The sequence below is a fragment of the Lepidochelys olivacea genome (genome assembly GCF_965140295.1).
Source record: "Lepidochelys olivacea isolate rLepOli2 genome assembly, chromosome: 1".
Classification (NCBI taxonomy): domain Eukaryota; kingdom Metazoa; phylum Chordata; order Testudines; family Cheloniidae; genus Lepidochelys; species Lepidochelys olivacea.
In genome coordinates this window covers 45,502,704-45,528,662 of record NC_140411.1, presented here as the reverse complement: position 1 = coordinate 45,528,662, position 25,959 = coordinate 45,502,704, and the positions used below count along the sequence as shown (strand labels likewise).

The window sequence follows — 25,959 nt, the reverse complement described above, 5'->3', positions numbered from 1 at the left end:
GTGCTGATGGCCCATCAGCAAGAGACAATGGACTGCAAAAGAGCTTAGTCTTCCTGTGAATGTGTGGGTCAACCTGTGAAGAATGGCTCTAGGGGCTCTACAGAGGCATGTGACCATGTCACCTGATACTGGAACCCATCTTAAATTCTGTAGTGTTCCAGGAGACGCGGGGGAGGGGGGCGGTCAAACTAGGAAAAAAAGGATTCCCACTTTATGCAAATCCTATTTAAGGGTGGGGAGTGAGATAATCCTGGTCATGAGTTCTCCCCTGCTATCCCACCCAAGATGACTGCTGGAAACAACTAAGACAGAACTGGGGGAAAGAACCGGACTCAGGCTGGAAGGGTATCTGGCCTGTGAAGAAGATTATTGGAACCACATTTAGAGTGAGAACTTACATGTAACCAGTTTCTTTAGTGTATTAAGTTAGTTTGTGTGTTTGATATCATTTGATTACTAATCTGCTTTGTTCTGTTTGTTACCCCTTTTACCACTTAAAATCTGCCTTTTATAGTTAATAAAATTTGTTTTGTTTATTAAACTCAGTTTCTGTAATTTCTAACAGGGTCGGGGGGGCAAGAAGTGTGCGCACCTCTCTTCATGTTGAGGGAGGGGGCAAATTTCATATAACTTTGGGTTTATATTCCGAAGGGAGGTGGTCATCTGGGAGCTGTAGCAAGCCCCTTAAACTGAGCCTTCCCAGAGCAGATCTCTGTCTCTCTGTGCAACTGGGTGCGGCCCTGCCTGTGTGCTTGGCTGGAAAAGGCTAGGGAGCCTAGCCCAGCAAGGCCAGGTAAAAGGGAGCCCAGGCTGCCAGAATTGTCTGACTCAGTGGCATCCCAGCACAGCAGGTGGCATCCCAAGGGTCCAACCCGTGACAATCGTGAGAAATTTTTTAAATCGCTTGACAGCCCTACTTCTTTCATTTGTAGTTTGAGGAATGTGCTCTGAATGGGAATGAAGATGACGTCAAGAGAGACTATTTTATCACTGACATATACTGAACTGTATTTTTACCATAAATGCTTCTCAACTTTTTTCTCATTATTTATTAGTATGTGTTGTAAGCAGCCTCAAATACATACATGTGTTTCGAGTACAATTTCATTACTATGAATTTTGTTTGAGTATTGATTATCTCAACTATTCAAGTTAATAAATAACACCTTTTTGCACTAAAATTAATACCAGTGTTGGGGTCTTTCACCAGGACCTCAATATTAGCTTCTGCTGAGATGCATTAGGTTGTTAGCATTCCAGTCTTCCAGAGGTAGAATCATAGAATCATAGAATATCAGGGTTGGAAGGGACCCCAGAAGGTCATCTAGTCCAACCCCCTGCTCAAAGCAGGACCAATTCCCAGTTAAATCATCCCAGCCAGGGCTTTGTCAAGCCTGACCTTAAAAACCTCTAAGGAAGGAGATTCTACCACCTCCCTAGGTAACGCATTCCAGTGTTTCACCACCCTCTTAGTGAAAAAGTTTTTCCTAATATCCAATCTAAACCTCCCCCACTGCAACTTGAGACCATTACTCCTCGTTCTGTCATCTGCTACCATTGAGAACAGTCTAGAGCCATCCTCTTTGGAACCCCCTTTCAGGTAGTTGAAAGCAGCTATCAAATCCCCCCTCATTCTTCTCTTCTGCAGGCTAAACAATCCCAGCTCCCTCAGCCTCTCCTCAAAACTCATGTGTTCCAGTCCCCTAATCATTTTTGTTGCCCTTCGCTGGACTCTCTCCAATTTATCCACATCCTTCTTGAAGTGTGGGGCCCAAAACTGGACACAGTACTCCAGATGAGGCCTCACCAATGTCGAATAGGCTTCAGCTACCTGCAGTTGGCCTCCTGAGTGGATCAACTAGCCCTTAATATTCTCACTTTTTTTCTCTTTCAGGAGTTTTAGTTGCCCTGAAACCAAATCAGAAAAATCTATACACATATAATTTGAAATGGGTTTGAGGTATTTTTAAAAAACAAAAAACCAAAAACTAGAGGGGACCAGTGGAATATACTTTCCTAGGCACTTTGCTGAAAATAACTGCCATTGGATGCAGTTTGCTCCATTCCAAAAACCTAAAAATATTCCTCAAGAGCACCTTTGAGCCAAGGGTAAATTCCATCATAGGCAAGGAAATCAGCCCAACCTTTCTTTGAATTTTCTGTAGAAAAGTTAACAACAGGCTCTTTGGAACCCCTAGGAGCCTCCTCTAGCACATCATTGGAGACAGTACTGGATGTCCTGTTCCATTTGTAATTTGCAGTGTTGTTGTAGTCATGCTGGTTTCAGGATATGAGACACACAAGGTGGGTTAGATGGGACAAATTTTCAAGCTTCACAGAGCTCTGCATCAGGTTTGGAAAGGGTAACCAGGGTATCACAGTTAATGCAAGGTGGGAGAGATTGTTAAGCATAAGAGGTTCACACATATTGCAAGAAACCGCTTAAAATGAAGGGGGCAATTAACAGTGATAGGATGAAGGGAGGGTTAGAGGTTACAAATCATAATGAGCCAAACTAATGTCTCTGAGAAAACAATAAAAGACAAAAACACCCTATCAGCTGTGGGCAAACACTTTTCACAAAGCAGTTACTCTGCATCTGACCTATCAGTCCTCGTCCTCAAAGCAAACCTCCATAATACCTTCATAAGATGAGCTTGGGAACTTAAATTCATACCTCTGTAGATACTAAAAACCATGGTCTAAGAGACACTGGCTCTATGGCTCATTACAGCAATTTGTAGTATTTGTAAAATGTGACTATCTTGGAAATAATCTACTTAATTAACTATATTTTTCATATACTGCTGCTTTATGGCACTGATCTTTATAAAGAAAAAGGGAGTAAAATGATACTGTTTGAAATGAAATGAACAATTTCAGGTGTGACAGCCTGAAAATACAGGATCCCAATCATAAGGATTTTCAGAAGACTTTTTCCCCACAGGTCAGATATGTACAGCTTCTTTTCTGTCCAAAAATGGCCCAGAATCTGCAGGTGAAAAAACATGCTGAACTTTTAGTCTAATTTATTATTATTTATTTGTATTTTCATATTGCCTAGGCAGCTCAATCGTGGACCAGGACTCCATTGTGCTAGGGCTGTACAAACAGAACAAAAAGACAGTCCCTACCCCCAAAGAGCTTATAATGCCCCAAAATTTGATTAACACAGAGTTGCCTAGGGGTGTCCAGTGGCATTCCCGAATGTCGAGAATGGCTAAGCTTAAATCTCTGAAAACCAAGAAATACAATGTTAAGGTACACGCCACCCCTGCACCTGGACTTTGCCCCTTAGAGCTGCAGTAATCATTGGAAATGGTTTGGTACGAGTGGTATAATAGGTAGACATGAGAAAGTTGTATGTGTTGCGCACCACAGATTTTAATTCCAGCAGTTATCTGCATGCACTCCAACTGCCTTCACTGTATGGAATACGGAAGGGATTTGTTGGAGTAGCTTGGCAGATCTGTTACTGTGATGTGTTGAAAGGTGCATGTGTGCCTCATTTCAGCACTGAATTTTGTCAGTTGTGTCCGTGGAGGTGTAGGAGGGCGTCCTCTTGCCGTGGAGATTGTCAGTTTACTGGCATACATGACTGTGGTCTTGTGGTTTAGTGAGGAGTAAGTGAAAGCAATGTCTCAGAAGGTGTCTTGTAGGCAAGGGTGAAGGGGAGGTGATTTTGAGCATGTCATAAATATAAAGGGAAGGGTAAACCCCTTTGAAATCCCTCCTGGCCAGGGGAAAGCTCCTCTCACCTGTAAAGGGTTAAGAAGCTAAAGGTAACCTCGCTGGCACCTGACCAAAATGACCAATGAGGAGACAAGATACTTTCAAAAGCTGGGAGGAGGGAGAGAAACAAAGGGTCTGTGTCTGTCTGTAGTCGTCTTGGCCGGGGACAGAACAGGAATGGAGTCTTAGAACTTTTAGTAAGTAATCTAGCTAGGTATGTGTTAGATTATGATTTCTTTAAATGGCTGAGAAAAGAATTGTGCTGAATAGAATAACTATTTCTGTCTGTGTATCTTTTTTGTAACTTAAGGTTTTGCCTAGAGGGGTTCTCTATGTTTTTGAATCTAATTACCCTGTAAGATATCTACCATCCTGATTTTACAGGGGGGATTTCTTTATTTCTATTTACTTCTGTACCCTAGAGTTCAGAGTGGGGGAGGAACCGTGACATGAAAAACCTCCTAAGCTTATCTTTACCAGCTTAGGTCAAAACTTCCCCAAGGTACAAAATATTACCCCCGTTATCCTTGGACTGGCCGCTACCACCACCAAACTAATACTGGTTACTGGGGAAGAGCTGTTTGGATGCGTCCTTCCCCCCAAAATACTTCCCAAAACCTTGCACCCCACTTCCTGGACAAGGTTTGGTAAAAAGCCTCACCAATTTGCCTAGGTGACTACAGACCCAGACCCTTGGATCTTAAGAACAATGAACAATCCTCCTAACACTTGCACCCCCCCTTTCCTGGGAAATGTTGGATAAAAAGCCTCACCAATTTGCATAGGTGACCACAGACCCAAACCCTTGGATCTGAGAACAATGAAAAAGCATTCAGTGTTTTACAAGAAGACTTTTAATAAAAAATAGAAGTAAATAGAAATAAAGAAATCCCCCCTGTAAAATCAGGATGGTAGATATCTTACAGGGTAATTAGATTCAAAAACATAGAGAACCCCTCTAGGCAAAACCTTAAGTTACAAAAAAGATACACAGACAGAAATAGTTATTCTATTCAGCACAATTCTTTTCTCAGCCATTTAAAGAAATCATAATCTAACACATACCTAGCTAGATTACTTACTAAAAGTTCTAAGACTCCATTCCTGTTCTGTCCCCGGCCAAGACGACTACAGACAGACACAGACCCTTTGTTTCTCTCCCTCCTCCCAGCTTTTGAAAGTATCTTGTCTCCTCATTGGTCATTTTGGTCAGGTGCCAGCGAGGTTACCTTTAGCTTCTTAACCCTTTACAGGTGAGAGGAGCTTTCCCCTGGCCAGGAGGGATTTCAAAGGGGTTTACCCTTCCCTTTATATTTATGACAGAGCAAGTCTGGGGTGATTTGTGGGGATAGGCCCCACAGTTGAATGTAGGCCAGTATAGTTAGCTCCTTTTTGCTATGCCTGACTTAAACCTGAGTTTTGCCTTAGGCAAAGAAAAGGTATTAGCCTTTTTCCTACACACTTCACATGCTGTATTCCCAGTGTTCTGTAACATCTGTATGGGTAGTGCTAGCACATGCTAGGATGGGATGCAGAGATAAAATTCTTAGACTGCTTCTCCATCAACGTCTGCTTCATAGAGCAGCTAGTCGTGGAACCTACAAGGGGAGAGGCAATTCCTGATTTAGTTCTAAGTGGCACACAGGACCTGGTCCAAGAGGTGAATATCACTGAACTGGTTGGTAATAGCAACCATAATATAATTAAATAAAACATCCTTGTAAGGGTGTGGGGTGAGGGCATGCCAAAAAATATCCACCACAGCAGCATTTAACTTCAAAAAGGCAACTACACAAAAAATGAGGAGGCTAGTTAGACAGAAGTTAAATGGAACAGCCGTAAGGGTGAAATGCCTACAAAGTGCCTGGAGACTATTTAAAAACAGCACAACAGAGGCTCAAGTTAAATGTATACCTGAAATAAAAAAAACACAAAGAAGACCAAAAAATGTCACCATGGGTAGACAGCAGAATAAAAGAGGCTGTTAGAGACAAAAAGACATCCTTTCAACATTGTAAGTCAAATCCTAGTGAGGAAAATAGAAAGGATAATGAACTCTTGCAGGTTAAGTGTAAAAGTGTAAGGTAGGCCAAGAAAGAATTTGAAGAGCAACTAGCTAAGGACACAAAAACTGACTTTTATTTTTATTTTTTGCTGTAAGTACATCAGAAGCAGGAAGCCTGCCAAAGAATCAGTGGGACTACTGGATGATCAAGGTGCTAAAGGAGCACTCAAGGAAGTCAAGGCCATTGCTGAGAAGCAAAATGAATTCTTTGCACTGGTTTTCACTGCAGAGGATGTGAGGGAGATTCCCAGTCCTGAGCCATTCTTTTAGATGACAAAACTGGGCAACTGTCCCAGACTGAGGTATCAATAGAGGAGGTTTTGGAACAAATTGATAAACTAAATAGTAATAAGTCACCAGGACCAAATGATATTTACCCAAGAGTTCTGAAGGAACTCAATTATGAAATTGCAGACCTACTAACTGTAGTATGTAACCTACTGCTTAAATCAGCCTCTGTACCAGATGACTGGTGGATAGCTAATGTAACGCTGATTTTTAAAAATAGCTTCAGAGGCGATCCTGGCAATTACAGGCCAGTAAGCCTAACTTCAGTACCAGGCGAATTGTTTGAAACTATAGTAAAGAACAGAGTTATCAGACATATACATGAACATGATATGTTTGGGAAAGTGCCAACAGCTTTTGTTGAGGCATGATTTCCCTTTACAGTCTAGAGGATGTCAATAAACTTGGATGAGGAGGATCCAGTGGATCTAGATCTTGGACTTTCAGAAGGCCTTTGACAAGGTCCCTTACCAAAGGCCCTTAAGCAAAGTAAGCAGTCATGAAATAAGCAGGCAGGTCCTCTCATGGATCAGTAACTGGTTAAAAGATAGGAAACAAAATGGTCAGTTTTCACAGTGGAAGAGAGGTAAATAGTGGGGTCCCCCAAGGATTTGTATGGGGACCAGTGCTGTTCAACATATTCATAAATGATCTGCAGAAATGGGTAAGCAGTGAGGTGGCTAGGTTTGTAGCTGATACAAAATTACTCAAGGCAGTTAGGTCCAAAGCTGACTGCAAAGAATTACAAAGGGATCTCACAAAACTGGCAGCATTGTCAAATTAGGCATTCCTGTGTCTGTCTTCCCTGATCTGGGGAGATCTGGTAGGTGTTTTCAGAGCATGCCTACCAGATTAGACCTCCCACACACAGCAGTCGGAGGCTGGCAGATTGGGAATTTTGGGGTGTCAGAATACCCAGGGACTAGGGCACTCACCTGGAAAGTGTAAACCCAGATTCAAATCCCTGCTCTGTCTGATTTGGAGCAGGTTTCTCATGTCACAGGAAACTGCCCTAACCACTTGGGTATTCTGGGGTTGGTCTCTCTCAGTCCCTCCTGCTGGAGCTGTTCCACTGTGTATAAAATAGGTATTGGGAATAACTGAGAATAACAGAGAATAACTGTATAGCTCAGTGGTTATGGCACTCACCTTGAATAGGGGACAGAGTAGCAGCCGTGTTAGTCTGTATTTGCAAAAAGAAAAGGAGTACTTGTGGCACCTTAGAGACTAACAAATTTATTTGAGCATAAGCTTTCGTGAGCTACAGCTTACTTCATCGGTGAGCTGTAGCTCACGAAAGCTTATGCTCAAATAAATTTGTTAGTCTCTAAGGTGCCACAAGTACGCCTTTTCTTTTTTCTTGAATAGGGGAGTATCACATTCAAGTTGCTGCTCCAACAAATAATTAAATTGTTTATACAAAATGGAAGAACTTCAGCAGGCGAGATTGAGAGACCTCCCCACCAGCATCAGAATATCCAATAGCCTGTTAGGGCATTCTTTGACTAGTGAGAGACCTGAATTCAAGTCCCTTCTATAAATCAGGCAGAGCAGGAATTTGAATCTGGGTCTACTACATCCCTAACCACTGGGCTGTTGGCTATAATTGCGTGGGTGGGGTGGGGTGGAGCTGTTGGCTATGAGTGTGTGTTACAACTTAAGACACACAGACATCTATACATCCTGTAGTTTTGCTATAAATCAGGTTTGAGGTGTGACAGAACAAATGAATGAATTTTTGCCATACATATTTTTTTTTGTCTTATCTGTAGTTAATACACACAGATTCACAAGAATATGGAAATACCGCTATAGTGTGAAATGTTTCTGTAATTACAGGTCAAGATGGTAAAACCTTTTTCAAGTTTCAAAACTGTAAAATTAAGCTAAGGGCTATAGATGTTGATTATGAAGCTCAGAGCATAAAGTGGGTGGTGGTTCATTTTTGTTTTGAATCTGATTTGAGTGTACAAGTGCTCTGTACACCTTTGAGAACCTCTCTAAGACAGCGTTTTTCAAAGTTGGGTCACGACCTGGTACTGGGTCGCAGCATGTAAGGCACTGGGTTGCTCTGGTCAGCACTACCGATTGGGATGTTAAAAGTCCCATCGGTGGTGCTGCCCAGCTAAGGCAGGCTAGTGCCTACTTGCTCCAACACCACGCTGCGCCTCAGAAGCAGCCAGCAGCAGGTCCGGCTTCTATTCATATTCATCAGCCCAGTTTACAGAATCCTCATCTTTACAATTCAGCCGTGATCCTCTGAAAATGTATGGGCATGCTTACTTTCATGTCTTGTGAATAGTCCCATTGACAGAACAACATATCACTAGACAGACTACTCACATATCTAAAGCAAATTGTGGTGAAGTTTTTGCAGGATCAAGGCATAAATGGGGCCTTACCAAAATTCATTAAAGTCAGTAAGCATCTTTCCATTGACTTAAGTGGGCATTGGTCAGGCTCACGATGCTCAAGCTGGCATGTGTTGAATAGAGCAGACTCTTCACCAGGAAGCCAAGGAGTCTCAAGAAATAAATTCTCACTATCTTTTATCTAGAATGGCTGGTTTGACCAATAGAGCTACATAGTGCAGCTGACATTGTGACTGTCTGTACCGTACCTTTGTGTGTTTGGAAACCTTTCTCTTTTATGAGAGCTGAACTTGCTCTTATTGAAGTCAGTGACCTTGTCTAGCTTAGTGAATTTTAGCTACCAACAGTTTAGCTGTGTGAGTGCTGGTCTATACAAGGCTATGACACCTTTTGGAGAACCAGGTTGAACTGACACAGTTGTAATCAGAAAAATGGAACACACCCCCCCCCCCAACTAACCAAACAAAAACCCCAGCCCAGTGCAGACTGAATGAAATTTGTAAAATGGGAATAGTAATCCCCATCTTTGTGAAAATGCTTTCAGATTCTGGTGTTTCAGGCGGGAGTATATAGATGAAAAGTTATTATTTGGATGGTAAAATGTGATATAAAATATTTTGTACACTTGTATCACTTCCCACCTAAGGATTCCAAAGCACATTGCAAACATTAAACCTCACAATCTTCCTGCCAGAGAGATGGGTGTGGGGATATCTTTTTTTTTTTAAAGAAAGGGGGGAACTGAGGCAGCCTGAGGGTCAGTTACTTTCTGACATCAGAGGAAATCAGTGGCAAGAGATAAGCACAGAACCCGGGTGTTCTGACACTCACTCCGTTGCTTAAGCCCCACCACCATCCTTCCCCTCATATTTGTGTTCTTCCTAAAACTAGGATGACCATATTTCCCAAAGGGAAAACAGGACACCATGTGGGGCTGGCCCAAACCCTCCCCTGCCCATGCAGGGCTGGTATCGCCACATGTTCCTCTGCACTGCACCCCACTTTTTTGACAAAGCTGATCAAGTCTGCAAGAGGAACGGGACAAATGCTCACTTTTGCCAAAAAAAAAAAAAAGAAAAAAAGGCAGGACGGCCGGGACCAGGCTTAAAAAGGGGATGGCCTGGCCAGAACGGGACGTATGGTCACCCTATCTAAAGCAAATGAGCAGCAAGAGGAAGCATATACTTGGGAAGCCCTCTCTGGCAAGAAAGACGCTGCTACAGCCTCTCCCCAGTACATCGCCTTAGGTGAGCCTCCTTTACACTAGTGCTTGTGAGCGCTTTTTCCACTGGAGCTTGCATTATTCATCATCAGCCATTGCTTTGGCTAAACACCAGGGAGGAAACTCCTAAAGGCAAGATCGCTTCAGTCTATCATCTCTCTCTCCCCCTCTCCCTCTTTAATCCCCAGGGTGTGTTGTTTTCTAGAGGTTCCCGTTGCCAGGGCCAATCCCAGCTCATGTATTCCCACTCACGTTACCCCCCCCCCCCATACCCACTAAGGCACCATCATGTGCAGGGGCTCTGGGGACCGGCAGAGGCTGCTGCTGCTGACAGGAGGGTGGGTTCACCCGGCTGCGACGGGCAGGGCGGGGTGCCTCCTTTTGTCGCTCTTACTTTGTTTATGATTAGCGGCCTCGGTGAGAGCAGGGCAGGGGCTGTGCCTCCCGCGGTCAGGCAGCAGCTTTCCTCTCTGTGCCGCGGCTCTGCCCACACAGGGCCGGGCCACAGGGGCGTGCAACGCCCGGGCTGCTGCTGCCGCTGCTAGCCGGCTCCCCCGGGGCCAAGAGCTGCCGGCGGCAGCGGCTGCAGCCCAGCAGGCGCAGCCCGAGGCACAGGCGGGATCTGTGCACTGGGCAGCAGCAGCATCCGCCCCCCCCCCCCCAGCCCCCGCCGCTTCTCTGAGTCTCTCCCGTGCTGCTCGCTGACTCGGGCGCTCTCTGCTGCTGTTCCCTGCAGGACCCGTTTGTTCCCCCTCGGGCTATAAGAAGGCGGATGATGAGATGTCCGGAGCCACGTCCTCAGCGGATCAGGCGGAGGCAGCCGCCCGCACCATTTACCTGAACCAGCCCCAGCAGAGCAAGTTCCGCGACAACCGGGTCAGGTAAGAGCGCGCGGCCGCCTCGCGCGGGCGCCCCCTGCCCCCTTCCCTCGCGCCTGCCCCGCGCTCATCCCCAGGCGAAGCGGCGCCGGGGCGGGGGTAGCCCGTGAAAACCCCGGCCACGCTGCAGGTCCCTGTGTTCCTCTGGGGAGAGCAGCCTGGGGCCGAGGCAATGCTTCAGCCGGCTCCCTGCTGGTGAAGTTCTGCCTCTTGGACACCCGTGTGTGGTAGTGTAGTCAGGTCAGTAGCTGGTGTGCGGACTCGGGGTGGCTGCAGCCCCAGAGGGGAGCTGCAAGCAGAGGGAGAGACGAGCGAAAGGCAGGTCGTTTACAGTGGAATCACTTTGTGGCACAAAAATGAGAGAGTCAGTTACAGGTGGTAAACTTTTCCTGGCACAGTAGTGAGAGAGAATTACAAGACTCCTTGGAGCACAATTGTGAGAGCTAATCACAGGTGATATTAAAACCCAGGGTTCTTGCTTGCAGCCCCAAAGATGAAAGGCAATAGTGGATGAGATGTAGAGATAGTAGGTCTAAATCAGATCTCACTTCTCCTGATGTAAAATAGAAGTAACTCTGGTGGAGCTACTTAGGGGCAAAACTGGTGCAAGAGAGGTCAGAATTAGGCCTACTATGTGGAAGAGGCCTCCTGGAGTCTACATATTTGCATTTTGTAACTGTTTTCAAAGACATACCTTTTTTATAGATTTTTTTTAAAAAGTGACATAATAGTAATAGGAAGTAATACAAGTTTAACTGGCTAGCATACCAGTAATATACATATTTGTGTGGGACATAAGCCCAAATAATTAAAAGATCATGGCCAATGATCTTTCTGATGAACTTGTGTAGAATGTGGAAGATCTTTAGCTTTTCTGTAACTTTCTCCACTTCACTGTTTCCTTCTTGCTAAATGCCTGTTTGTGGGCTGAGAAAATTTTGTTTTTAGTTATCGAGAGCACTTGTGCTCCTTTCTGTCTCCGGTAGACCATTGCAGGGTGAAGGGCAGAAAGTGAACATTGACCAAAGTGTGCAGGTTTTTGAGAGGCAGATTCTGTTGTCCTAGGCTGTCTTAAATTGCATGCAAAAAGGAAATACAGTGGGGTGGGGGGGATAGGAGAGAGGGTTGGTTAAAATAAACAATAAGAGATCAGTTACTGTTACTGTGTTACTGTAGTTGGGGAACTGTTGCACACCCATAGCTGCCTTTTGAGAGCCATCCAGTACATGTTGAAAAGGTTGTTTAGGCAAAGTACTACCTAGGGAGATTTTTATTTAGCAGTTCTTCTGTCTCTTTCTTTATTTGCTTCAGACACAGGGTGTTCCTGGGCTATAGGGCAGTGGTTTTCAAACTTTTTTTCTGGCGACCCAGTTGAAGAAAATTGTTGATGCCCCAACCACTGTTCCCTCACAGATCCTAAACCCTGCGCACACGGTGAAACACCTCGCGCACAAAGATTTGCACAGAAGCACCACGGTTTGCACAGAAGAAATTTTTTGCACATACGGCCTGTCAAAAATTTGCACAGAAGAAATTTTTTGCGCGTACGGCCTGTCAAAAATTTGAGGGAACATTGCCCGTGACCCAACGAAGCTGGGGATGAGGGGTTTGGGGTGTGGGAGGGGCTCAGGGCTGGGGCAGAGGGTTTGGGTGTGGGGTGAGGGCTGGGAATGAGGGGTTTGGGGGGGGCTCAGGGCTGGGGCAGGGGATTGGGGCACAGGCTTACCTCGGGCAGCTCCCAGTCAGCGGTGCAGCGTGGCTGCTAAGGCAGGCTTCCTTCCTGTCCTGGCACTGTGGACCACGCTGCACCCTGGAAGCGGCCAGCAGCAGGTGTGGCTCCTAGGTGGAAGTGTGCAAGCAGCTCCACTCGGCTCTCGCCAGGAGGCACCCCCCCCCCAGCTCCCGTTGGGAGTGCGGAGCCGGTGCTTGGGGCAGGGGCAGTGCGCAGAGCCCCGTGGCCCCCTGCCTAGGAGTGGACCTGCTTCTGGCTGCTTCTTGGGTGCAGTGCAGTATCAGAACAGGTAGGGAGTAGTCTGCCTTAGCCGGGCAGCACCACCGACGGGACTTTTAAAGGCCCGGTCGGCAGTGCTGACCAGAGCTGCCGTGACCTAGTGCCTTACATTCTGCGACCAAGTACTGGATCGCGAGCCACAGTTTGAAAAACACTGCTATAGGGGCACTCCCCCACCAGGAATAAGTCAAAATGCTAGCTTGGTGTTCACAGCTCATGCTCCCTTTCCATGAGGTGTCTGCCACACATTGACTGACTGGAATTCTGCTGTGATACCTTGAGGCACCTCGGATTCAGGTTATACCCTTCTTTACTACAGACCTGGCTGAGGCATGTTGTAGGTTCTTTCCCCTATTTAGGAGGATGCCTACATCCACTGTTCATTACCTCCTCTACAAACACACCAAGAGCAGGCACATTCCTTTTTGCCTTCTGGGTTTGATGCCTCCTCCTCCAGTTGAAAAAGGACTTTGGGGGAAGTGTGAGGAGAATTTGTGCCTCAGATTGTGGCTGTCCCTTGCACAGGAGCACAAGGGCAGAGCTGGAAAAATACACAGGCAGAGCCCGCTGCACCATCCTAAGGGGTGGTGCACAGTCCCATTTCACTTGGTCACCTAGGAGCTCCCTTTGAGGAAGTGTCGCTCTGTATCATACCACAGCCCAACTGGACTGCACAGAGCAGTGATCTGTGGACCCCAGGTGGAGCTTTGCAGACCATGTCTAAGATTTCCAAAGAAGTCTGTACCTCCATTTGAAATTTTTTAGGGGTCTGCAAATGGAAAAAGGTTGTTCTCAACCTTTTTCTTTCTGAGGCCCTCCCAACATGCTATAAAAACTCCATGGCCTAGCTGTGTCACAACTGTTATTCTGCATATAAAATCCAAGGCCAGCGCTAGGGAGTAGCAAGCAGGGCAGTTGCCCAGGGTCCGACGCCACAGGGGGCACCGCGAAGCTAAGTTGCCCAGGCTTCGGCGTCAGTCCCAGGTGGAGGAGGTGGTGGGCTGCAGTTCCTTGCGACAGGGCTTCAGCTTTCTGCCCTGGGCCCTAGTGAGTCGAACACTGGCCATGCTTGGTGGACCTCCTGAAACCTCCTCATGGCCCCCCACATGGCCCCAAGATCCCTGGTTGAGAACTGCTGTCCTAGATGATGGCCAGTCTATGGGCTAACCTCAGTGAGAGTTTGAGCAAGGACTGAGTGAAATCTCAGGAAGGGCATGTTCTTTTGTTCTTACAAAAATAAAATCAAAACCACTTTGGCTGTTTTAATGATTTATATGAGTATTTTACCAGGACAACCCCCTAGAGATGAAACATCTCGTTTCCAAGTGTGTCCTGGGAGCAGCAAAAGGAAGAAGCAGTGCTATAAATCCACTGTCTCTGAAGTGAGAACAAATAAATATAATAAGCAGTTATGCTGAGTTCCCAGTTCTTTAGATAATGCAGTTTTTAATGGTTTGCAATTAGTAGTACTTTTTGCAGAGATTAGGTAATAATGCCGTGATGCAGCCAGATAACTAAATAACAGATGATCAAAACCATATTTATGGATCTGATGGCAAATTTTAGTACTAAATTCTGATTACAACAGCTATTATAACTGGTGCGATCTTTGTTTAAATTGATACTTACAAACTGTAGGCCTGATCCTGCAGCCTGGACACAGTCCCATGATTTTGCCTGTGTCAGGATTGCAGGTTCAGCCTCTGCAAGTAGGTGTATAAAAAAGGCATAATCAGTAAGGGCAGAATTTTGCTCTCTAATACATATGGTGGATCTTGTTTCCAATATTTTGCTTATTCTGCCTGTAAAAATCTCCCATCAACAACCCTGAGAGCAGAATTTTGGGCTTACAGTCTTGGAACATGAATCTTGTGGGACTTCTTTGGTATTCTGCAGATGAGATTTTTCTTATGTACTGAGATTAACTGTCATCTTCTGAATGGACAGAAGGGAAATCATCCCAGGAAAGAAGATAATAGACCAGGGTCCTTCAGTTTTACCTTAAAAAATGTGCTTTACAAACAATGGCATAAGCCTCAAGGAGCCCTGTGAGACAGGGCAGTATTATCCCCATTTTACAGGTGTGCACACTGGCATCCAGAGAGGTGATGTAACTTTCACACAGGAAGGCTTTGGCACAGACAGAGCTAGAGTTCTTGTTGTTACAAGTTCTGTGCTTCAGCCATAAGGCCATCCATATATCTTAGATTAGTGGTTTTCAAACTTTTTTTCTGGGGGGCCCAGTTGGAGAAAATTGTTGATGCCCATGTCCCAACAAAGCTGGGGATGAGGGGTTTGGGGTGTAGGAGGGGCTCAGGGCTGGGGCAGAGGGTTGGGGTGTGTGGGTGAGGGCTACAGGGTGGGGCCAGGAATGAGGGGTTCAGGGTGTGGGAGGGAGCTCTGGGCTGGGGCAGAGGGTTGGGGTGCAGGAGCGGGTCAGGGCTCTGGGCTGGGGATGCAGGCTTTGGGGTGGGGCTGGGGATGAGGGGTTTGGGGTGCAGGAAGGGGTTCCGGGTTGGGGGGGGGCTCAGGCTGGGGCAGGGGATTGGGGTGTGGGGTTGGGGTATGGATTTATCTCAGGCGACTCCCTGTCAGAGGTGCAGCAGGGGTGCTAAGGCAGGCTTCCTGCCTGTCCTGCACCGCAGACCGCACAGCAGGTCTGGCTCTCGCACGCAGGTACCACCCCTCCCAGCTCCCATTGGCAGGAAGCCGGCGCTTGGGGTGGGGGCAGTGTGCGGAGCCCCGTGGCCCCCCTGCCTAGAATCCGGACCCGCTGCTGGCTGCTTCCGGTGCGCAGCGTGGTGTTGGAGCAGGTAGGCACTAGCCTGCGTTAGCTGGGCAGCACCACCGATGGGACTTTTAGTGTCCCAGTCGGTAGTGCTGACCAGAGCAACCCAGTGCCTGACATGCCACGATCCAGTACTGGGTTGTGACCCGAACTTTGAAAAACGCTGTCTTAGAGAGGTTCTCAAGCTGTGGTGTACGGATCACTTGCTGGTTATGGACAGAGAGCAGTCTGATCACATGGTGCTGACTCCTTATTTCCAGCTCCGAAACTGTACTAAAAGAAATAAAACATATATTAAATACTTATAGGATATTTTTGCCATATAAACAAGAGCTGTAATTGCCACAGGGATGTTATGCACTTGCAAATGGGAGGAGGTGGTCTATGTGATTGTGAATAGGGGGGAAGATTGTCATAAAGACAATCTGTGTATTAAAATGTGATTGATACTCTCAAAATGTTTTAAAATCTTGAGTCCATAGCTTTATGTATTTTCCATGTTACTTGTAGCAATGCTGATCTAGCAGAACGCTCTGGATTTGTGGTTGAAAATATGATTTAAAAAGTCAATAAGTGCAGTACTCCATGTACTGTTGATCAACATACCTCTAAAAGTGAAATGCTGCATCAATAAACAGCTCTGTGCTTGTATGTGTGACTTTGTTATTAAGCTTCCAATAAATGAATAATATTCTTGGTTACTGTTAGAAACAATAGCCAGTCGTATTGTTTTTGTACTGCTGAGAACTGAATAAAGCCAAGCAAGTATATGAAAACAGAGCACTTATTGGAGTTCAGAACAACATTACATTTTGAAATGTTACATTGTTGCTTTTTTTTTATCACAGGTTCTGAAAGGCACCTGTGATAAAAATTTAATACACTACAAAAAACTATTGTAGCGGTCTTAATCTATTTCAGAGCAGTTTGCAGATATTGACATTCCTCAAGGAAGAAATATTCCTCAAGGTTTTTTGCTTATGTATTGTTATTGTTAAACACTTGCTACATTTCACTCTAGAGGTGGAAGTATTTCAGTGGTGGGTGAAATAATGTCTCTTATTATGGGTGAATTTCATCCATGATGAAAGAGAGCCTGCAGAAAGCTGTACGACATCACTCTAGCTCTTAACACATTTCTTAAGTGGGGGATAGGACCTTGTGCAGGACTTTTACACTGGGGTGAATTTCACCCAGTACATCTCCAAATCCTATACTCAAGTTAAAGGTGAAGAAGGAGGGTGGTAGCAGCCTTCCTTCTCGTTATTGACTCCTGCATAGAGACAGGACACAGTCCCAGGGCCACTGCCCATAGCAGCACAATCCATCCCAAAATGGGGAAGGAGGAGTTGGAACTATGGTTCTACCTTCCTCTGCACCAGTCTGCAGAGGTGGCCAGGCATGCCATATGGAGCAGTGTGCACCCTCAGCCCTGGTCTACACTAGGACTTTAGGTCGAATTTAGCAGCGTTAAATCGATGTAAACCTGCACCCGTCCACACAATGAAGCCCTTTATTTCGACTTAAAGGGCTCTTAAAATCGATTTCCTTACTCCACCCCTGACAAGTGGATTAGCGCTTAAATCGACGTTGCCGGCTCGAATTTGGGGTACTGTGGACACAATTCGATGGTATTGGCCTCCGGGAGCTATCCCAGAGTGCTCCATTATGACCGCTCTGGACAGCACTCTCAACTCAGATGCACTGGCCAGGTAGACAGGAAAAGAACCGCGAACTTTTGAATCTCATTTCCTGTTTGGCCAGCGTGGCAAGCTGCAGGTGACCATGCAGAGCTTATCAGCACAGGTGACCATGATGGAGTCCCAGAATCGTAAAAGAGCTCCAGCATGGACCGAACGGGAGGTATGGGATCTGATCGCTGTTTGGGGAGAGGAATCCGTGCTATCAGAACTCCGTTCCAGTTTTCGAAATGCCAAAACCTTTGTCAAAATCTCCCAGGGCATGAAGGACAGAGGCCATAACAGGGACCCGAAGCAGTGCCGTGTGAAACTGAAGGAGCTGAGGCAAGCCTACCAGAAAACCAGAGAGGCGAACAGCCGCTCTGGGTCAGAGCCCCAAACATGCCGCTTCTATGATGAGCTGCATGCCATTTTAGGGGGTTCAGCCACCACTACCCCAGCCGTGTTGTTTGACTCCTTCAATGGAGATGGAGGCAATACGGAAGCAGGTTTTGGGGATGAAGAAGATGATGATGATTGATGATGAGGTTGTAGATAGCTCACAGCAAGCAAGTGGAGAAACCGGTTTTCCCGACAGCCAGGAACTGTTTCTCACCCTAGACCTGGAGCCAGTACCCCCCGAACCCACCCAAGGCTGCCTCCTGGACCCAGCAGGCGGAGAAGGGACCTCTGGTGAGTGTGCCTTTTAAAATACTATACATGGTTTAAAAGCAAGCATGTGAAAGGATTACTTTGCCCTGGCATTTGCGGTTCTCCTAGATGTAGTCCTAAAGCCTTTGCAAAAGGTTTCTGGGGAGGGCAGCCTTATTGCGTCCTTCATGGTAGGACACTTTACCACTCCAGGCCAGTAACACGTACTCGGGAATCATTGTAGAACAAAGCATTGCAGTGTATGTTTGCCGGCATTCAAACAACATCTGTTCTTTATCTCTCTGTGTTACCCTCAGGAGAGTGAGATATAATTCATGGTCACCTGGTTGAAATAGAGTGCTTTTCTTCAGGGGACACTCAGAGGAGCCCATTCCTGCTGGGCTGTTTGCCTGTGGCTAAACAGAAATGTTCCCCGCTGTTAGCCACAGGGAGGGGGGAAGGTTGAGGGGGTAGTCACGTGGTGGGAGGAGGCAAAATGCGACTTTGTAACGAAAGCACATGTGCTATGTATGTAATGTTAACAGCAAGGTTTACCCTGAAAGAGTGTAGCCACTGTTTTATAAAATGTGTCTTTTTAAATACCGCTGTCCCTTTTTTTTTCTCCACCAGCTGCATGTGTTTCAATGATCACAGGATCTTCTCGTTCCCAGAGGCTAGTGAAGCTTAGAAAGAAAAAAAAACGCACTTGCGATGAAATGTTCTCCGAGCTCATGCTGTCCTCCCACACTGACAGAGCACAGACGAATGCGTGGAGGCAAATAATGTCAGAGTGCAGGAAAGCACAAAATGACCGGGAGGAGAGGTGGTGGGCTGAAGAGAGTAAGTGGCGGGCTGAAGAGAGTAAGTGGCGGGCTGAAGCCAGGGCTGAAGCTCAAATGTGGCGGCAGCGTGATGAGAGGAGGCAGGATTCAATGCTGAGGCTGCTGGCGGACCAAACCAGTATGCTCCAGTGTATGGTTGAGCTGCAGCAAAGGCAGCTGGAGCACAGACTGCCACTGCAGCTCCTCTGTAACCAACCGCCCTCCTCCCCAAGTTCCATAGCCTCCACACCCAGACGCCCAAGAACGCGGTGTGGGGGCCTCCGGCCAACCAGCCACTCCACCACAGAGGATTGCCCCAAAAAAAGAAGGCTGTCATTCAATACATTTTAAAGTTGTCAACTTTTAAAGTGCTGTGCTTAAAGTGCTGTGTGGCATTTTCCTTCCCTCCTCCACCACCCCTCCTGGGCTACCTTGGTAGTCATCCCCCTATTTGTGTGATGAATGAATAAAGAATGCATGAATGTGAAGCAACAATGACTTTATTGCCTCTGCAAGCGGTGATTGAAGGGAGGAGGGGCGGGTGGTTAGCTTACAGGGAAGTAGAGTGAACCAAGGGGCGGGGGGTTTCATCAAGGAGAAACAAACAGAACTTTCACACCATAGCCTGGCCAGTCATGAAACTGGTTTTCAAAGCTTCTCTGATGCGTACCGCGCCCTCCTGTGCTCTTCTAACCGCCCTGGTGTCTGGCTGCGCGTAACCAGCAGCCAGGCGATTTGCCTCAACCTCCCACCCCGCCATAAACGTCTCCCCCTTACTCTCACAGATATTGTGGAGCACACAGCAAGCAGTAATAACAGTGGGAATATTGGTTTCGCTGAGGTCTAAGCGAGTCTGTAAACTGCGCCAGCGCGCCTTTAAACGTCCAAATGCACATTCTACCACCATTCTGCACTTGCTCAGCCTGTAGTTGAATAGCTCCTGACTACTGTCCAGGCTGCCTGTGTACGGCTTCATGAGCCATGGCATTAAGGGGTAGGCTGGGTCCCCAAGGATACATATAGGCATTTCAACATCCCCAACAGTTATTTTCTGGTCTGGGAATAAAGTCCCTTCCTGCAGCTTTTGAAACAGACCAAAGTTCCTGAAGATGCGAGCATCATGCACCTTTCCCGGCCATCCCACGTTGATGTTGGTGAAACGTCCCTTGTGATCCACCAGAGCTTGCAGCACTATCGAAAAGTACCCCTTGCGGTTTATGTACTCGGTGGCTTGGTGCTCCGGTGCCAAGATAGGGATATGGGTTCCGTCTATGGCCCCACCACAGTTAGGGAATCCCATTGCAGCAAAGCCATCCACTATGACCTGCACATTTCCCAGGATCGCTACCCTTGATATCAGCAGATCTTTGATTGCGTGGGCTACTTGCATCACAGCAGCCCCCACAGTAGATTTGCCCACTCCAAATTGATTCCCAACTGACCGGTAGCTGTCTGGCGTTGCAAGCTTCCACAGGGCTATCGCCACTCGCTTCTCAACTGTGAGGGCTGCTCTCATCTTGGTATTCATGCACCTCAGGGCAGGGGAAAGCAAGTCACAAAGTTCCATGAAAGTGCCCTTACGCATGCGAAAGTTTCGCAGCCACTGGGAATCGTCCCAGACCTGCAACACTATGCGGTCCCACCAGTCTGTGCTTGTTTCCCAAGCCCAGAATCGGCGTTCCACAGCATGAACCTGCCCCATTAGCACCATGATGCATGCATTGGCAGGGCCCATGCTTTCAGAGGAATCTGTGTCCATGTCCTGATCACTCACATGACCGCGCTGATGTCGCCTCCTTGCCTGGTATCGCGTTGCCATGTTCTGGTGCTGCATATACTGCTGGATAATGCGTGTGGTGTTTAATGTGCTCCTAATTGCCAAAGTGAGCTGAGCGGCCTCCATGCTTGCCTTGTTATGGCGTCCGCACAGAAAAAAGGCGCGGAACGATTGTCTGCCGTTGCTCTGACGGAGGGAGGGGTGACTGACGACACGGCTTACAGGGTTGGCTTCAGGGAGCTAAAATCAACAAAGGGGGTGTCTTTACATCAAGGAGTATTTCAGGCAGGACTTCACGGAGGGTTCCAATAAGAAATGGTGCACCTAAGTTATCGTTCTTATTGGAACAAGAAGGTTAGCCTGGCCTCTGATTGATACATGGCTAGATTTACCTCGCTGCACCTTCTCTGTGAGTGACTGCAGTGTGACCTAGAGGAATGAGTCCCATAGACAGGGGAGGAGGCAAATGAGTACAAAACAAATCTGGTCTATTTCTTGTTTTGACCCACTCCATCTATCTTTTACATCTTTGGCTGGCAGCAGACGGTGCAGAAGGACTGCATGCCATCCACATCTCATGGCTGCTCGGCAGAAGATGGTACAGTACGACTGCTAGCCATCCTCATCTCTTGCCTGCCTGGCAGAAGATGGTACAATACGACTACTAGCAATCCTCATCTCTTGCCTGCCTGGCAGAAGATGGTACAGTACGACTGCTAGCAGTCCGTATCGCCTGCCCGCTCACCATAAGACGGTTCAATAGGACTGACTGCAGGACTAAAGAGAATGACCTGCTCAAGTCACTCCAAATTTAGTTCCTGCGCCCATGTCTGCCCAGGCGCTCCCAGCCGACGTGGCCAGGAGCACCTCGGACATGACGATGACGGCTACCAGTCGTACTGTACCGTCTGCTACCACAAGGCAAGGGGTTGCTGCTACTGTGTAGCAAAGCCGTACCGCGTCTGCCAGCACCCAGGAGACATAGGGTGACGGTTACCTGAGCGGGCTCCATGCTTGCCGTGGTATGGCGTCTGCACAGGTAACTCAGGAAAAAAGGCGCGAAACGATTGTCTGCCCTTGCTTTCACGGAGGGAGGGAGGGAACGGGGGCCTGACGATATGTACCCAGAACCACCCGCGACAATGTTTTAGCCCCATCAGGCATTGGGATCTCAACCCAGAATTCCAATGGGCAGCGGAGACTGCGGGAACTGTGGGATAGCTACCCACAGTGCAACGCTCCGGAAGTCGACTCTAGCCTCGGTACTGTGGAAGCGCTCCGCTGAGTTAATGCACTGAATGCACTTGGAGCATCTTCTGGGGGGACACACACACTCGAATATATAAAACCGATTTCTAAAACACCGACGTCTATAAATTCGACCTTATTCCGTAGTGTAGACATACCCTCATACATGCTGTAAGCAGGTAGATAGGTGTGGCTCTCCCTTGCTGTGGTGTGTGAGGGAGGCCAAGCCCCTTTGCTACACATGCTTCGGAAATGACGAAATTAGAGGATCCAGCCCCAACCTGTAGGCAGGGTAGGGCCACCTATAGTTCAGGGGCCCAGGCCCTCAGCCAGGGTGGGGCACCACACAGTCGAAGGCTTTAACCTTTAGGCAGGGTAGCCACAAGTGGTTCAGGGGGCCCAGGCCCTCAGCCAGGGTGGGGGCCCCAGCAAGCAGTCTCGGGCGCTGGCAGGGGGTCGAGAGAGAAGACTTTCAGCCTTAGAAGCCAATGCTTAAAAAGTACAGCCTGGCTTTGTACAAACAAAGCTGTTTTTTCCACTAATGTAGGCAACAAACATTGGCGCAACTGCATAAGTGTTTAGTCAGTTTTGACTTCGTCTTTACATAAGCAAACACCCATTTGCTGAAGTGGGGAATTTGCCTGAATAAGGACTGAGTCAAAACTGAGCACATCCACCAGCATTTGGCCCATACATGTTGTGTGTACAGTAGAATTCCTTTTTTTTCTGAAGTCTCCCACTGTTGATACCACCCATTCAGCTTTACTAGTTATAGCAGCTATGGAGCAGTCCACCGATGTTTTAAGCACCACAGACCAGATTTTCAGATGGTGTAAACTCATGGCTCAGAGCAGATCCACACAAAATGGGGGTTACAGTGCTGGCTGCGGGGCCTTATGTGCCCTTCTGCCTCCACTATTTCTACCTCTGGTGGAGGTGAACCAATGGAAATGGAGGGAAATATAGGGAAAATTTCCTAGTATAGACAAATCGGAGTTCTGTGGACTGAAATGTAGCATATTTGAGTGGGCTAGAAGGAGGTCCGGGCCATTTGTTTAACCAGGCTTTTGCCTGAATTGTGGCTCTTTCTATACATTGCTTTGTAGGAAGACCTTGAAAAGTGTGTTGTCAAAATGGATTACAGGTACAGCAATATACATTAACCGTATAAATAAAGTTTGTTTTTTCTCATCAGAGCCTGAACACACATAGTTCTAATGATAAGAAATTTAACTTTAAAAAATCAGAAGTTTGTTTCTAATCACTTTAAAGTGAAGATGCTGTGCTATACTAAGCTATTTTTTAAAGGTGGAATCCTCCCTGTATTTTTAGTTAGCTATCTTGCATTAATTAGTTCTAATGTGGCTCCTTTACCTATATTGTAATAAGGATCTGACACACAAGAGCGTTGGCAAGAAACTGACAGTTTACTTCTGGAACACAGTTAGGTGAGTGGGGTATATCCATTGACTTCAGTTACTGCTACCCTTCCTTTGTTGGACAGTTAGTATTTCCAAGTTAACTACCACAACCAATTATTATATTTTTTTATTCAAAGTTTCCAGCTGACTGTAGGGCTAGGTACATAGTCACTACTTCTATTGTCAGCGAGAAGATGTTTGTGTTACTGTGGCAATGACATTTTGCAGTGAAACATTGCCAACATGGGGCTGTGTTATAAACAATACCCTGTTTCTGTGCAGTTTGTGCAGCTTTTCCTGGTCGTTCTGGTTCATAAACCATCTTAGCTGTCAATAAATTCATAACTGAAAATACTAATCAACTATGTCTGGTTTTTTTGTAGAGGGTTTGTGTCAATAAAGAGAACAAACAGCAAGGAGAGTCCTGTTGCTTGGATGGCAGGATGTTTAACCAAATATCCAGAATGCGCAAAGTTAGGAGTAAAAAATACTGTCGTTTCTTTCTCAAAAACCTGATACCCATTATGCCAAGCTACACACTAGTCTTGAGTATATATTCAGTACAGCCCTTTTTATTTTGTAACTCTCTTCTTGGACACTACCAGAGGAAGCTTTGAAATTATTTTTGTGAGATAGACTTTTTATTTCTGTAGCAATGTTACAGTCTCTTAATTCTATAATTTATTCCTAAATATGGGCAAAACCCTGCAATCCACATTTAGACAAAACTCCCACTGAAGTCAGTTTTGCCTGAAGTAAAGACTGCAGGATTAGGCTCTGTAGAGGGAACCATTATTTTTTAAAAGGATTAATTTTCCTGTTAATGTATGGATTATTTAGAGGATTGGCATGTGTTTTCAGTGGATGATAGCCTGTATAAGCAAATTTTTACATGTGACACTTTCATACCATTATCTTAGCAACTGGCAGATAACATTGAATAGTAAGAAAAGTTGATTAAGCTGTAACAATAAAAAGATACAAGAACACTGAATTAATTCCTGGTGTAACTCCACTGAGAGATGGACATAGACCAGGCATGAATTCGGCTTATAAACTTTGTGTCCTGTTTGTGAAATTAAGTTTGTTATCTATGATTTGACAAATAATATACTTCAATAAAAATTAAAAGGTAATCAGTAAATGAGGTAGTAATTGACTCTTCATTTTCACAGTCTTACAGGATTTCATGCGGCTTGTATTAATATTTAGTAGGTGCATTACCTTTGTAATATGAAGGAAATAGTTCATTTGATCTTATTAGGATTAATTTATCACACTACATTACATTTGTATCAAATGCTATGCTTAAGTGGGATAAACATTAACTCTTGTGTGTATATATTACAGTGGCAATTGCCCATTTATTTGTTTTAAAATGTTAATTGGAAGAGAGTGTTACCTGTCACCCCCCAAAAAATTCTCTGCACTAAAATTTGTCATAAAAAATCTCAACATACACAAACATAACCATCTTTGGCCAGATTTATCCCAAGTGTAACTCCCAGTTTCATCCATTCTGTTTGATGCTATCTTGATGTAAGAATTATGCATTCCATCTTTTCTGTTCTTAAACTGACATAGAAAGGGAGCTTTGAGTGCTGTGAAAATGGCATGCTCCATTTATGGGGTAGTAGAGAGATTAGCCTTGGGATATTCTGCAGTGATAACCTGCTAACTTATTAGCATTAGGTGGACTTCCCAGGGAGTTCAATTCATCCCTGTCAGCATGAGGACTATTGTTAAAAGCAAAGCATGTGGAGTGGAAAGGGAAATATGTTACAGTTCAATCATGAAATCAGTGGAGTTTTTAGTACCCTAGACTTATTCCACGCTTTCTGAGAGCAGGGGTGCTGGAACTAGGGATGCTGTGGGTGCAGCAGCACCCTCTGGCTGGAAGTGGTTTCCATTGTATACAGGGTTTACAGTTTTGCTCAAGGGCTTTCAGGACCTCCACTATAAAAAATTGTTCCAAAGCCACTGTCTGAGAGTGGAATTTGGCCCATATGTTTGATCTGAGAATTGGTTGATATGTTTGTATAGGATTTTTGGTCCTTTTTTTCACCTTGGCTTTTATTTCCACTGCTTTCAGTAGGACACCTCACTTGAATAAAAGGATTTGCTGGATAGGGCCTTATATCTTGAAGCATCTTTGGTAGTTTCATATTTTGGGCTTTGAGTTGGAATCTGCTTTCATTTATGAACACACCTGTAAAAGCATGTCCCTGCATTGAATGAGGTAGGGGGCTGAATCTTCTCAGTGGAAGCATCAGGAAGTCCTGGGCCTGCCATCCCATCCTGGAGTGCTGCTGCACTCTGCTATTCAGAGCCAGAGGGCTATGAGCAGCCGGACATAAGTTAGAGTAGACTAAAATGGAGTCCAGCTAACATAAGGATAGGGGAAACAAAAAGGCAGCTTAAGCAGACAGAACTGGGGTCTTGATAACAGGAGGAGAAGGGCCCCCCTATTCCTCCAGCTGGAAAAGAGAATCAAACTCACTGACTTTGGTGATTTACAGTAAGAGTCTGGGACTCCTGGATTCTATTCCCAATTCTATTCCTAATTACCAGTATGACCGTAACTTTCTGTGCCTCATCTTAACTCATAGGAAATGGGTATCATAGCAGCATAGTGGGGCTTAATTTATTAATGGACTAAATTCAGCCCTGGGCCGTGACTGTTTCTGTTCAGGATGGCAGGCCCCCTTGGTGGTAAACCCATCTTGAAGGGAATTGCAGTGGGGCATGACACCTAAAATACTTGCTCTGCTGGGGAGCCTGGAGCTGGCCAGTGTGGCTTCAGAAGAGGGGCACTACTTAGGGAGCAGATGTGGCAAGTGGTGCTCTGTGGAGGATCTTTGAACTGAGGAGTTGATGTTCTTTCCCTTTGCACCACCAAGTCAGCTTTAAACTTTTGAACATGAATTGCTCCAAGGCACGGTGACCCACACTGCATATTGCACCATGCTGCACCTGTGGATGTAAATGAAGTTCAGTTTTTTAAAC

At 46.1% G+C, this 25,959-nt stretch overlaps 1 protein-coding gene across 3 annotated transcripts in view; it reads left to right on the top strand.

Moving 5' to 3' along the window:
* Positions 1–25,959, top strand: part of ATP8A2 (ATPase phospholipid transporting 8A2) — a 690,440-nt gene that overhangs the window by 66,798 nt on the left and 597,683 nt on the right. For 2 of the 3 annotated variants that reach the window (XM_084650563.1, XM_084650564.1), the window contains exon 2: positions 10,416–10,560. In XM_084650563.1, coding sequence (XP_084506689.1) covers positions 10,416–10,560 — 145 coding nt within the window. Of the gene's footprint in view, positions 1–9,959; positions 10,018–10,415; positions 10,561–25,959 lie in introns of those variants that run through there. The other variant, XM_084650565.1, reaches the window with a different exon arrangement.